Below are 15,645 nucleotides of genomic sequence, written 5' to 3' on the forward strand. Positions count from 1 at the left end.
GTGCGCAGAGAAAACTGGGAAGTGAAGAAATGTAAAAGGCAGAACCTGGTGTTCGACTTACCCCTGGTTTCTTGCTGCTGCCCTTTCTTGGGCTTGGTTGCTGTTTCGATGGGCTCTTGGCAACAACAGCCTGATTGGTGACAATTGTCACTGCTGCAATTTCTTCCAGGGATTCTCCATAAAGTCTCTCAAACACAACGTGCTTTTGCTTCATGCGTAACATGTCCTTCCTTTCCTTTGGATCTTTGATGATGTAAATAATAAGTGAATGAACAAAGCAGCGAGTCAAAGGAATCCCCACTCTTGATTTATCGATAAGCACACTGCACTGGGCAGTCATGGACCAGAACACACGCAGGTTTATTTACTGAATGTGCCTTGTGTTGATTGAGGTGGGAGATACCCAGTGTCGGGGAAAGGGGATTCTTTAGTGTCAGCTGTGGCTCAGTGGGTAGCACTCTCACTTTGGGTGTCAGAAGGTTGTGGGTTCATTGACCCACTCCAGGGGCTTGAGCACAAAAAGTCCAAGCTGGCACTCCAGTGCACTGCCGAGGGAGTGCTGCACTGCCAGAGGTGCCGTCTTTCGGGTGAGATGTTAAACCGAGAGCCCCGTCTGCCCTCTCAGGTGGACATAAAAGATCCCATGGCCACTATTTCAAAGAAGAGCAGGGGAGATCTCCCCGGTGTCCTGGTTAATATTTATCCCTCAATCAACATAACAAAAAGAAACAGATTATCTAGTTATTATCACATTGCTGTTTGTGGGAGCTTGCTGTGCACAATTGGCTGCCACATTTCCTGCATTACAACAGTGACTACACTCCAAAAGTACTTCATTGGCTGTAAAGCGCTTTGGGACATCCCGAGGTCGCGGAAGGCGCTCTAGAAATGCAAGTCCATCGTTTGGCGCCCAGCTTCAAAGTTCATCTAACTAAAAAGCTGAATTGTGAGGGTTTGAGAGGTAATCTTGCCATAAAGCCAGCCACTATTCAGCATAGTTCAGGGGGAAGCTAGATAAGTACACGAGGGAGAAAGGAATAGAAGATTATGCTGATAGGGTGAGGTGAAGTAGGGGGTGGGGGGTGGTGGAGAACTCCCCTGCTCTTCTTCTAAATTGTACCATAGGATCTTTTACATCCACCTGAGTGGGGCAGACAGGGCCTCGGTTTAACGTCTCATCCGAAAGACGGAAAGTGCAAACCAAGCACTGGGGTTCAGTTATAGAGGAATAGAACTGAAAAGCAGAGAGGTTGGGCAGGATATTCATTGGGCCGTGGAGTCGGGATTGGAGGCGTCGGGGGGGGGGGGTTAAAATCCCGAAATCAGGGGTCCCGACACCATCCTGCCCCCAACCCGCCTCAATGCTAGTTTCAAAGGTGGTGGGTACCTGCCCCGCGCTGGGACCCGCCTCCCCGAGGCAGGAAGGGGATTAGTGCCAATTAACTGCCTGTTAACAGGTAGTTAACAGGCAGTTTTTAGCATAACCCCTATTTTGAAGGTTGAAGTGTGGGATTCCCGACAGCTCCAAACCACGCCAAGTTAGAGGAGGCGGGCCGTCGGGTTGAAGGACTTGGAGGGTTCGAGATGTCAGTGTTCAGGTGAGTGATGTGTGCATGAGTGCAAAGGTAAGTGTGTTTGGTGTGTCTAAAGTATTTAAAGAAGTTTAAATGATCTTTTCTTACCTTTACTGCCTTCCTTCCTTTAGGTCTCTGGAGTCCCTCATCTCACCGGCACAGAAAGCAGAATGGCTGCGAACTGTCAAAAGTGACAGTGTTATGTCCCCTATGATACTTTTAGTATTGTGTTTTGTCTCCCCCTAGTGGTTTTACTACTTACCTCCTTATTGTTGATTTATGTCATGTGACATGATGAGAACGCGAAAGTAAAACACAACCACGAGGGAGCCCACAATTCATGGCTAGTGATGTATACAGTATCTAATGCCATCCTTCTTAGTTTCCCCCTTTGACTGGCATTGTCTGTAAGTAGCCTTTTATCAGATGTCTTTATGTTTGATCTATGTCACCATTTCTTGATATTTGTGGCCAGATGAGTTAAAATATTGCACTTTGTGGAGTTTCCATGTGGCTGGCTATTCGTCTTTCTCCTGGCATTCATGTGTTAGACCTTTGATTGTGGTATCAGATTTACCTCAAATTGTAATAGAACCGTTGAGTTATAGTGGTGACGTTTCGTTCTACTATCCTAGGTTTATTTTGTGTATTCAGATCATGATTGTAAGACCAATCGGCCTTATTTGATGTTGTAATTTCTTGCTCTCTTGTAGTTTCACCCTGTGTCATTAAACTGGATTAAAAGTAACAACGCCTCCTGTTTGGTGATCAGGGTTTAGCTGTCTGTCGAATCATAGTCGTGAGGAGGACAGAACAGACAGCCTTCAGCTTTCTGTGCAGGAGCGATTTCTAACTGAGTCTGTGGAGAAGGGCTCATGTTAGAAGTAAGACTGTCAGTGTTTGACAGCTTCAAAGAGCTTTCAAACAGTGATATTTCATCTGTCAAAACCTCTTGACAGATGAAATTTCAGTCTGTGATGTCACCTGTTGCCGGGTGGCCCTTAATTGGCCTGCTGAGCCCGCTAAGGTCAATCAAGTTAAAATCACGTGGATTGGCCACAGCTCGATGGAGGCGGGACAACAACCCCGAAAGTTGTCGTCCTGCCTCCATCACGTCCCCTGAATGAAAATCCAGCCCGTTGTGTTAGAGAACTGTGCACAGTTCTGGTCTCCATATTACAAAAAGGATATAGAGGCACTGGAGAAGGTGCAAAAAAGATTTACATGATACCAAAACTGAGAGATTATACTTATCAGGAAAGGATGAACAGGGTGGGCCTTTTTGCTCTAGAAAGGAGAAGGTTGAGGAGTGACCTGATCTTTAAAATTATGAAGGGGTTTGATAGGGCACAAATAGAGGAAATAATTCCACTAGAATATCATCAATATAAGATAGTCACTAATAAATCCAATAGGGAATTCAGGAGAAACTTCTTTACTCAGAGAGTGGAGAGAATGTGGAACTCGCTGCCACAGGAAGTGGTCGATGTGAATAACATAGAGGCATTTATGGGGAAGCTAGATAAGCAGATGAGGGAGAAAGGAACAGAAGGGTATGCTGATAGGGTGAGATTAAGTTGGGTGGGAGGAGACTCGTGTGGAGCATAAACACCGGCATAGACCAGTTGGGCCGAATGGCCTGTTTCTGTGCTGTAAATTCTAACAAACTATGTATTTTGAGATTTTTTTAAAAATTCTATTATCTGGTTTATTTTACCTTTTGAAATTTCCCTCATTATCTCATACTGGGTTTCTGCAATAGGTCTTCCAGAATGCCAATGCAAAAGCTCATCAAACTGTTTCAGCTTCAGTAGCGACCTAAGTCCAGGGTCCTCACTACGGGTAAAGAGACGAGAGCCATTATTAAGGGTCAAGAAGACACGAGAAATAATTTAATCAGCCAATGGCATTTGATATACCTGCCAAGTTGTGGCAATTGTTTCAGCAAATCACCAGCATATTCTTCAGCTAAGGTAGAGGTCATCGGTATTAAACCAATGGATGGAATTTTCTGCACGGGTTTACCTGTATAGAACAAAAACAGAATTAGAGTGAAGTTTTGTGACTTGTTTCTCATTATCCAGAGCTCTAAGCCCTACAGTCATCCTATTTGCTGTTCTCAGAACTCCAATCCATCAATGTGGTTCGGGAGGTAGTGTACCCTAAGCCACATGCTAAATGTGGCCCTACCAATGAGTTACCGAGGGTTTAAGTAAGCTGCCTCTGAACAACAGCAATCATTTTGTCTACTGCTCTTCACGGGCAGAGCACTTTACAGTAATGGGGAAAGGTCACAACAACAACAACTTGTATTTATATAGTGCCTTTAAGGTAGTAAAACGTCCCAAGGCTCTTCACTGGCGCATTATGAAACAAAATTTGACACCAAGTCACATAAGGAAACATAGGACAGGTGACCAAATGCTTGGTCAAAAAGGTAGGTTTTAAGGAGCGTCTTAAAGGAGGAGAGAGAGGTAGAGAGGTTTAGGGAGGGAATTCCAGAGCTTATGGCCTAGGCAACAGAAGGCACGGCCGCCAAAGGTTGAGCGATTATAATCAGGGATACTCAAGAGGCCAGAATTAGAGGAGCGCAGATGTCTCGGGGGTTGTGGGGCTGGAGGAGATTACAGTGATAGGGAGGGGTGAGGCCATGGAGGGATTTGAAAACAAGAATGAGAATTTTAAAATTGAGGCGTTGCTTAACCCGGAGCCAATGAAGGATAAGAGAATGGGGACAAGGGAGGGGAATTGGATAAGAAGAGTGGGGAAAAGGGAGGGGAACAGAGAGGGTAATAAGAATGAGGAAAGGGGAGGGGAACAGAAAAGAGAGGATAAGAATAATGGGGAAAGGGGAGGGGAATGGAGAGGTGAGCATAAAATAATGGGTAATGGGGAGGGGAATAGAGAGGATAGGAAGAACGGGGAAGGAGCGGGTTACAGAGAGGAGAATGGTCAAACAGGAGAGCTTTGAGGGAAGTGGCAAGGCAGAGGGAACTGGGTGGAGAATTCCAAAGGGATAGACCCAGTGCACATAATTAGCCATGGGGAATTAGCCTCATCATCAAATTTTAAGTATTCCAGGTGTATCTGCCCTGGAGAAGTTTGCGAATAGTTTAAACAATAGGACATACAGAATCAACCTGTTTGCAATCGTTGTCATCTTCTGCTCTCTATTACCAATCCAGTTTTCAATCTAGTGAACTGGCTAATTTGTCATTCATTTCATGAATATTAATCCTCTTCAAACTCGCATTCAGAACTTTGTCAAATGGTTTCTGAATGTTTTTTCCAAGAAGGTTCTCCACCCAGTTCCCTCTGCCTTGAAACTTGATGCTCCTCAAGATAAGAGGCCAACAGGTGTTATGGGATAAAGTCCTAACTCGGACCAAGTCCCGTTCACCCATCACTCCTGTGCTCACTGACCGACATTAGCTCCCGGTCCGGCAACGCCTCGATTTTAAAATTCTCATCCTTGTGTTCAAATCCCTCCATGGCCTCACCCCTCCCTATCTCTGAAACCTCCTCCAGCCCCACAACCCTGCGAGAACTCTGTGCTTCTCCAATTCTGGCCATTTGTGTAGTGTATGTGCTTTAAGTCAGAACTACTTTTTACAGCTCCTGCATACTGTAGTACCGGCAGTAACCACACCGGTATATAAGCTGTGCGCATGCCTCTCTACTCCAGTCTAGAGATGACCCTCCTCCAGTAAAGACCTGTTGTTTGTTTATATACAGCATCCGTGTAATTCTTTATCCACTGAACCACGGATCTAACAGTGGCGACGACTGTTGATGCGAATCTACCTGCAACATAAAAAAAAAGTCAAGTCCAGGGTGAAGAGAGCAGGGCGCAGCCGGGGATTGATCACCGAGCGGCATCGAGACAAAAAAAAATACTGCAAACTGGAGAGAGGGTGAGAAACAGCCGGGTTCTAGACTGAGCGGCGTCGACAAATATCAAGAGAAGAACGCGCAGAGCACAGCGAGGGAGCACGGGCTGATCAGGGTCCGCAGGGCGAAGCAAGGGGAGACGCCATTGAGCCGCGGAGAAGCAGGGAGAGCGCGCGAGGCGCCATTGAGCCGCGGAGACGAAGGAAGAGCGCGGGAGACGCCATTTTGCGAAGCCGCAGCGGAGAAGACGGGCGAGCGCGGGAAGGAAGGAACGCGCGGGAGACGCCATTTTAAGAACATAAGAACATAAAAAATTGGAGCAGGAGTAGGCCAATCGGCCCCTCGAGCCTGCTCCGCCATTCAATAAGATCATGGCTGATCTGATCCTAACCGCCAATCCACTATCACAGAACCATCTCCTGAATCTAACAGAATTAGACACACGAAATAGGAGCAGGATCAGGCTACACGGCTCCTGGGCCCGCTCCGCTACCCACAGGGCCATGACCGATCCGAACCTAGACTCATGTCCAAATTCCTGCCCGCTCCCCGTAACCCTTAATTCCCTTTACTTCTAGGAAACTGTCTATTTCTGTTTTAAATTTATGTAATGATGTAGCTTCTACAGCTTTTTGGGGCAGCATATTCCATGAACCTACCACCCTCTGAGTGAAGTAGTTCCTCCTCATCTCAGTTTTGAAAGAGCAGCCCCTTATTCTAAGACTATGCCCCCTAGTTCTAGTTTCACCCATCATCGGGAACATCTTCCCTGCATCCACCCGATCCAACCCCTTCACAATCTTATATGTTTCAATAAGATCGCCTCTCATTCTTCTGAACTCCAATGAGTAGAGTCCCAATCTACTCAACCTCTCCTCATATGTCCATCCCCTCATCCCCGGGATTAACCGAGTGAACCTTCTTTGTACTGACTCGAGAGCAAGTATGTCCTTTCTTAAGTATGGACACCAAAACTGTACGCAGTATTCCAGGTGCGGTCTCACCAATACCTTGTACAACTGAAGCAATACCTCCCTATTTTTATATTTTATCCCCCTAGCAATGAAAGCCAACATTCCATTGGCCTTCTTAATCACTTGCTGCACCTGTATACTAACCTTTTGAGTTTCGTGCACCAGGACCCCCAGATCCCTTTGTACTTCAGTACTTTCCAGTTTCTTGCCATTAAGGTAATAACTTGCTCTACGATTTTTCCTGCCAAAGTGCATAACCTCACACTTTCCAGTATTGTATTCCATCTGCCAAATCTCTGCCCACTTACTTAGCCTGTCTATGTCCCCTTGCAGGTTTTTTATGTCCTCCTCACTCACTACTTTCCCTCCCATCTTAGTATCATCTGCAAACTTTGATATGTTACACTCGGTCCCCTCCTCCAAATCGTTAATATAGATTGTAAAGAGTTGGGGACCCAGCACTGACCCCTGCGGAACACCACTAGTTACTGATTGCCAGTCTGAGAATGAACCATTTATCCCAACTCTCTGCCTTCTGTTAGATAGCCAATCCTCTATCCATGCCAGAATATTACCCCCAATCCCGTGATTTTTTATCTTAAGCAATAATCTTTTGTGTGGCACCTTGTCAAATGCCTTTTAGAAGTCTAAATACACTACGTCCACTGGTTCCCCTGTATCCACCCTATATGTTACTTCCTCAAAGAACTCCAGCAAATTTGTCAAACATGACTTCCCCTTCATAAAACCATGCTGACTTTGTCCTATTAAATTATGATTATCCAAATGTCCTGTTACTGTCTCCTTAATAATGGACTCCAAAATTTTACCTACCACAGATGTTAGGCTAACCGGTCTATAGTTTCCAGCCTTCTGTCTACTGCCCTTTTTAAATAAGGGTGTTACATTAGCAGTTTTCCAGTCTGCCAGGACCTTTGCTGAGTCCAGGGAATTTTGGAAAATTATTACCAATGCATCCACAATCCCCACCGCCACTTCCCTCAAGACCCTAGGATGTAAGCCATCAGGTCCAGGTGATTTATTCGCCTTGAGTCCCACTATTTTACCGAGTACCACTTCCTTAGTGATTTTCACAGAATCACAGAATCACAGAAACCCCACAGTGCAGATAGAGGCCATTTCGGCCCATCGAGCCTGCACCGACACATATCCCACCTGATCCCCGTAACCCCTACACCAACACATATCCTACCCTATCCCTGTAACCCCACGTATTTAATCCCCCTAACACTAAGGGTCAATTTATCATAGCCAATCAACCTAACCTGCACATCTTTGGACTGTGGGAGGAAACCGGAGCACCCGGAGTAAACCCACGTAAACACGGGGAGAATGTGCAAACTCCACACAGACTGTCGCCCGAGGCCGGATTCGAACCCGGGTCCCTAGCACTGTGAGGCAACGGTGCTAACCACTATGATTTTGATCGTGTTTAGCTCCTCCCCCCCCCTTTTAGCCCCCTGTTTGTCCAGTGTTGGGATATTCTTAGTGTCTTCTACTGTAAAGACTGATATAAAATATTCATTCAGTGTTTTTGCCATCTCCATATTTCCCACCATTAATTTCCCGGTCTCATCCTCTAAGGGACCAACATTTACTTTAGCCACCCTTTTTCTTTTTATATAACTATAAAAACTCTTACTATCTGTTTTTATATTTTTTGCTAATTTAATTTCATAATCTATCTTCCCTTTCTTAATCAATGTTTTTGTTATTTTTTGCTGTCTTTTAAAGTTTTCCCAATCCTCTATCCTCCCACTAGATTTGGCTGTCTTATATGCCCTTGTTTTTAGTCGAATACTATCCTTAATTTCTTTACTTAGCCACGGATGGCTGTCTTTTCTTTTACACCCTTTTCTTCTCAGTGGAATATATATTTTTTGGAAGCTGTAAAATAACTCCTTAAATGTACACCACTGATCATGTATCGTCTTACCCTTTAATCTATTTTCCCAATCCACTCTACTCAATTCCGCTCTCATATCTTCAGTCTCCTTTATTCAAGCTTAGCACGCTTGTTTGAGATCCAACCTTCTCACCCTCTAATTGAATATGGAATTCAACCATGTTATGGTCACTCATTCCAAGGGGATCCTTTACTAGGACATTTTTAATTAATCCTATCTCGTTACAGAGGTTGCTTGCCCCCTGGTCGGGTCAGTTACATACTGCTCAAGAAACCCATCCCTAATACACTCAATGAACTCATCCTCAAGGCAGCCCTGCCCAATTTGATTTGTCCAATTAATATGATAGTTAAAATCCCCCATAATTATAGATGTTCCCTTATTACAAGCCTCAACTATTTCCTGATTGATACTCCGTCCAACAGAGTTGCCACTGTTCGGAGGCCTATAGACGACGCCCACTCATGTTTTTTTCCCCTTATTATTCCTTACCTCCACCCAAACTGTTTCATTATCCTGATCTTTTGACCCAATATCATTTCTCTGTATTACAGTGATTCCTTCCTTTATTAACATAGCCACCCCACCTCCCCTTCCTTCCTGCCTGTCCTTCCTGATCGTTAAATAACCTGGTATGTTTAATTCCCAGGCATTGTCACCCTGCAGCCATGTTTCTGTAATGGCCACAAGATCATACCCATATGTAGTTATTTGTGCCATTAACTCGTGTATTTTGTTACGAATGCTACGTGCATTCAGATAGAGAACTTTCAACGATGTTTTGTGACACTTAGTTCCGCTTTTGCCCTTTTTATTACTTTACCTTTTACTCCATACCTTCTGCCCCTTCCTGACACGCTCTGGTTTTTAATTTCCCCACTGCTACCTAAGTCTATGACCTTCTCTGTTGTCATTTTTATTATTTGCTCTCTAGGAACCTCACCCCTACTAGTTAGTTTAAAGCCCTCTCTACAGCCCTAGTTATATGATCCGCCAGGACTCTAGTCCCATCACTGGCCAAGTGAAGCCCGTCCCAACGGAACAGCTCCCTCCTGCCCCAGTACTGGTGCCAGTGTCCCAAGAAGCAAAACCCATTTCTCCCACACCAGTCTTTGAGCCACGCATTTAACTCTAATTTTATTTGTCCTAGCCAAATTCGCTTGTGGCTCAGGTAATCATCCAGAGATTATTACCCTTGTGGTTCTGCTTTTTAATTTGGCCCCTAGCTGCTCAAACTCCCTCAGCAGAACCTCCTTCCTTGTCCTATCTATGTCATTGGTACCAACATGGACCACGACAACTGGATCCTCCCCCTCCCACTCCAAGTTTCTCTCCAGTCCAGAGGAGATGTCCTTAACCCTGGCACCGGGCAGGCAACACAGCCTTCGGGACTCTCACTCTCGGCTGCAAAGAACTCTATCTATCCCCCTAACGATACTATCCCCTACCACTACAACATTCCTTTTAACTCCCCCCACTTGAATGGCCCCCCGCTCCACAGTGCTGTGGCCAGGTTGCTCATCCTCCCCGCAGTCCCTGTTCCCATCCTCACAGGGAGTAAGAGCCTCGAACCTGTTGGACAAGTGCAAGGGCTGCGGCTCCTCCAACACTACCTCCTGGATCCCCGTACCTGCCTCACTTCTAGTCACACCATCCTGACCCTGGCCACGGACTACATCTGAATTAATTAATCTAATTGGTGTGAATACCTCGTGCTACACAGAGTCCAGGTAACTCTCCCCCACCCTGATGTGTCTCAGTGTTTGAAGCTCGGACTCCAGCTCTTCAACACGGAGCCGGAATTCCTCGAGCAGCCAACACTTACTGCAAATGTGATCACCGTGAGCATCAATGGTGTCCACCAGCTCCCACATATTGCAGCAGCAACACATCACCTGATCTCCCATTCTATGTAATTAATTAAATTTATTAATATTATTCTTAAATACCCTCTGCCCCGATTCTAGATGGTGAATATCACACCTTAGAAACTATAAACCAAAGAGATTTAAGCTTAAAAAGGGAGAAATACTTACCAACCAATCACTTACCCGCTTTCTGGTGACATCACACTTGGATTACTTTTTACCTCTCTCCTTCCCTCTGAGTTCCAAGATTGGAGATTGGTAAACCTTACCTGGGTCTCTGGAGCCTTTATACAGCCGCTCAGCCCGCGATTCTCACACTGAGGCCTTACCTGGGTCTCTGGAGCCTTTATACAGCCGCTCAGCCCGCGATTCTCACACTGAGGCCTTACCTGGGTCTCGGGAGCCTTTATACAGCCGCTCAGCCCGCGATTCCCGCCGATTCTCACACTGAGGCCTTACCTGGGCTCTGGAGCCTTTATACAGCCGCTCAGCCCGCGATTCCCGCCGATTCTCGCACTGAGGCCTTACCTGGGTCTCTGGAGCCTTTATACAGCCGCTCAGCCCACCGATTCTCGCACTGAGGCCTTACCTGGGTCTCTGGAGCCTTTATACAGCCGCTCAGCCCGCGATTCTCACACTGAGGCCTTACCTGGGTCTCGGGAGCCTTTATACAGCCGCTCAGCCCACCGATTCTCACACTGAGGCCTTACCTGGGTCTCTGGAGCCTTTATACAGCCGCTCAGCCCGCGGTTCCCGCCGATTCTCACACTGAGGCCTTACCTGGGCTCTGGAGCCTTTATACAGCCGCTCAGCCCGCGATTCCCGCCGATTCTCGCACTGAGGCCTTACCTGGTCTCTGGAGCCTTTATACAGCCGCTCAGCCCGCGATTCCCGCCGATTCTCACACTGAGGCCTTACCTGGTCTCTGGAGCCTTTATACAGCCGCTCAGCCCGCGATTCCCACCGATTCTTGCACTGAGGCCTTACCTGGGTCTCTGGAGCCTTTATACAGCCGCTCAGCCCGCGATTCCCGCCGATTCTCGCACGATTTGTGCCAGTGGAGAAGAAGGGGAAGCGAGGGAGGTGCCATTGGGGATAGTTAACGCACAACCAAGGATGCTGAAGAGTGGCAGTATCTCTACGTTCGACAATGAAGTCGAAGATTGGGCGACATATGTGGAACGTATTGAGGTGTACTGCAGGGCGAATGAAGTGCCAGATGCTAATAAAGCACTGGTTCAGTTAAATTCCATGGGTGCAAAAACTTATGGGTTACTGCGAAATCTAATAACCCCAGAGAAGCCGGTAAACAAGGATTTTGGAAGCATAGTAGAAATCCTACAGGACCACTTAAGCCCCACACTGCTGCTGATAGCAGACGATTTAAGTTCCATAAAAGGAACCAACACAAAGACAAAAGCAATGCTGAGTACCTAACGGAACTGCGCAAGCTATCGAAATATTGCCAGTTTGGAGCGGGACTAGCAGAGACGTTAAGGGACAAGTTTGTGTGTGGGCCACAAAGTGAAGGAACCCAGAAACGGCTTCTATCAGAAAAGGACCTTACGCTGGACAAAGCTTTCAATATGGCAGTATCACACGAAGCAGCCGCAAGGGGCGCTGCAGAGATACAACGGAGACCGCAAGAATACGGCACCAACGAAATGACCTATGGAACAGGGAAGTGCTATCGCTGCGGCAGAACAACACATGACCAGAAAGATTGTTGGTTCAAGGACCAAGTGTGCAGACAGTGTGGGAAAGCAGGACACATAGCAAGAGTCTGCAGGTCTGGGAAGAAAACCAACAGTAAGAAATCTCCACAGGAGAAGTACAAAAAGGTACACCAGGTGATGGACAGTGGTTCAGACGAATAGAAAAGTGACACAGACTCCGGAAGCAAGGAGCTGGGTTGTCTGAAACTACATAATGTAACCGAAATAGAGGATCACCAGACTATCTGGGTTACACTCAAGATAGACGGAGTCCAAGTGGAAATGGAATTGGACACAGGGTCAGCTCTAACAGTCATAAATCAAAGAGACTACAAGCGGCTATTTTCACACATACCCTTGAAAGCTACAGAGATTGTCTTGAAGACGTATACGGGGCAAAAAGTCTACCCCAAAGGAAAAATAAGGGTGAAAGTGACATATAAAGGTCAGGAAATACCTAAAATGGATATATATGTATTGCCAAATGGAGGACCACCACTGCTAGGACGTGAGTGGATCCGGAAGATACATTTAGATTGGCATTCCATACAGGCACTGAAGGTGGAGGCCAAAAAGGATGACGACGTCACACCTGGACGACTGTCAAAAATGCTAACTGACGCAAAAGAAGTGTTCCAGGAGGGACTAGGAACACTAAAAGGAATAACAGCAACAATTAAAATAGAGGATAATGCAAGCCCAAAGTTTCTGAAGGCCAGACCAGTGCCTTATGCGATCAGACCAGCGGTTGAAGCAGAGCTGGAAGGGTTGGAACGTTCAGGAGTACTGTCTAAAGTGGACTGGAGCGAGTGGGCTACACCCATCGTCCCTGTAATGAAGAGGTCATTGAGTAATACGCCTGGGGAACCAAAGAAGATCCGCATCTGTGGGGATTTTAAGGTGGCAGTGAATCCAGTCCTTCACACGGTGCAATATCCGCTTCCACGAATTGAGGATATTTTCACCTCGCTATCTGGTGGTAAACGCTTCACCAAAATTGATCTAGCCCAGGCGTACTTGCAAATGGAGGTAGAAGAAGCTTTGAAACATTACCTTACGATCAACACCCATAAAGGTCTCTATCAATACAACCGGCTGGTGTTTGGAGTAGCCTCGGCTCCGGCTATCTGCAAAGGGCGATGGATCAGGTCCTGCAAGGGATTCCAGGGACCCAGTGTTATTTGGACGACATCTTGGTCACGGACGAAAATGACGGTGATCACCTCGCTAACTTGGAGAAGGTGCTCGCCAGATTAAAGGAATATGGGCTACGAGCTAATCGCCACAAGTGCAAGTTTTTCCAGAAACAGATCTCGTATTGCGGCCACGTCATCGATGAAGAGGGGTTACATAAGTCCCCTGACAAGATTGAGGCAGTAGTCAAGGCTGCAGCACCGGAAAATGTGTCACAACTGAGGTCGTTCCTCGGGCTGATTAACTATTACCACAAGTTCTTACCAAATTTGTCTACGGTACTACATCCGCTGAACACCCTACTGCAAACAGGGGTACCATGGAAGTGGGATGACGAACGTAGACGAGCTTTCCAGAAGTGTAAAGAATTGATCACATCAAAAGAGGTGTTGGCCCATTTCAACCCAGCACTACCAATTCGTTTGGCATGTGATGCATCACCCTACGGGATTGGAGCGGTGCTATCGCACAAATTCCCAGACGGGTTGGAGAGGCCAGTAGCCTTTGCATCTCGGTCACTAACCTCAGCCGAGCGCAACTACGCCCAGATTGACAGGGAGGCCCTCAGCCTAGTATGGGGAGTAAAAAAAATTCAACCATTATCTGCATGGGCAGAAGTTCACCTTGCTGACTGATTACCAACCACTTGTCTCCATCTTTAATCCTAAGAAGGGCGTGCCAGTAATGACTGCACAGCGGTTACAAAGATGGTCCCTGTTTCTAGGGGCGAATCAATATGAAATAGAATATAAAGGCACGAAACAGCATGGGAACGCTGATGGGCTATCGCGCCTGCCACTGCCTACGGTGGAGGAAGCACCAGCAGTGGACCCTATCGAGATATTTTATTCGTCGATAATTGAACGATTGCCAGTAACAAACGCGGATATAGAGAAGGAGACCCGCAATGATCCGACGCTGTCATGGGTATATGAATTGACGGTGAGGGGATGGCCAACACATGACGACTCACTGTTGCCAGCATTCTCATCCAGAAGAGAACAGCTGTCAGTATGCCAGGGGACAGTGATGTGTGGATCCAGAGTGATGATTCCACCCAAGTTAAGGGAGAGAGTGCTAAAGGAGCTACATGAAGGTCATCTCGGGGGAGTGAAAATGAAAAGCCTTGCTAGGGCTTATGTGTGGTGGCCGGGAATCAACCAACCAATCGAAGACCAAACTAAGAGCTGCTTAGGATGCCAGAAGGTCCAAAATGCACCACCACATGCCCCTCTACACCCATGGGAGTGGCCCTCCTCTCCATGGCAACGGGTGCACATTGATTTCGCTGGTCCATTCATGGACTCAATGTTCTTAATAGCAGTGGATGCTCATTCAAAGTGGCCTGAGGTGATAAAGGTGTCTTCAACCACTACAGAGAAAACGATTGCAGTCCTACGGACCATATTTGCCAGAAACGGTTTGCCAGAGCAGATCTGCTCTGATAATGGACCACAGTTTGTGTCCGACGAGTTCCAAAAATTCATGCAAAGGAATGGGGTAAGGCATTACACATCCGCCCCGTATCATCCAGCCACCAATGGATTGGCTGAGAGGTTCGTACAAACCTTTAAGAAGGCGATAAAGGCCATGTGCGACGAGGAAATTCCACTACAGCATAAGATGGACAATTTCTTATTAGCCTACCGAAACGCGACACATGCAGTTACCAACCAGACCCCGGCCATGATGTTCTTTAACCGAAGGTTGAGATCTCGTCTGGACTTGCTCAGACCAAATGTGCGAAGAAATGTTGAGGACAAACAATTCCAGCACATCAACGAGAAGCCGACAAGGAGCTTCAATGTAGGGCAACCAGTCTTGGCCCGGGACTATCGAACAGAGAAGTGGCAACCCGGAACGATATGTACAAGGCAGGGGCCATTAATGTACACAGTGGATGTCGGGGAGAACATTGTGAGACGCCACGTCGATCAGATCTTAGCGTCACAGGAACGCGTCAACCCCATGTCTCGAGTACCTGGGGATGAACCCGACATACCGGTAGCATCTACTTCAGACCCAGTAGCAGTGGAACCCGATGAACTACCCGATGAAAAGGGGTCAGAATCGCCTCTGCACCAAGAACAAGAACCTCCGGAAAGGCGCTATCCCGAAAGGGTCAGGAAGCTGCCCCAAAGACTGAATCTATAAATGGACTTTTTGTTATTGAATGTACATGTAAAAATGTAATTGTTATTTGAATATTAAGGGGGTATTATTAATCTAAAAAGGGAGGAATTGTAGTGTATGTGCTTTAAGTCAGAACTACTTTTTACAGCTCCTGTATACTGTAGTACCGGCAGTAACCACACCGGTATATAAGCTGTGCGCATGCCTCTGTACTCCAGTCTAGAGCTGACCCTCCTCCAGTAAAGACCTGTTGTTTGTTTATATACAGCATCCGTGTAATTCTTTATCCACTGAACCACGGATCTAACAATTTGCGCATCCCCGATTTCCTTCACCCCACCATTGGACCATCGGTGGCCGTGCCTTCA

General features: G+C 46.7%; 1 protein-coding gene across 1 annotated transcript in view; it reads right to left on the bottom strand.

Moving 5' to 3' along the window:
• Positions 1-15,645, bottom strand: part of LOC147123998 (putative ATP-dependent RNA helicase DDX60) — a 217,424-nt gene that overhangs the window by 120,898 nt on the left and 80,881 nt on the right. The window contains exons 10-12 of the mRNA XM_085975509.1: positions 3,494-3,599; positions 3,292-3,410; positions 62-243 (exon numbers count right to left, since the gene is read on the bottom strand). Of these exons, the coding sequence (XP_085831635.1) occupies positions 62-243; positions 3,292-3,410; positions 3,494-3,599 (407 nt within the window). The remainder of the gene's footprint in view (positions 1-61; positions 244-3,291; positions 3,411-3,493; positions 3,600-15,645) is intronic.

Source organism: Somniosus microcephalus, chromosome 1 (genome assembly GCF_052327205.1).
Source record: "Somniosus microcephalus isolate GS21.2 chromosome 1, FLI_Smic_1.0, whole genome shotgun sequence".
NCBI lineage: Eukaryota > Metazoa > Chordata > Chondrichthyes > Squaliformes > Somniosidae > Somniosus > Somniosus microcephalus.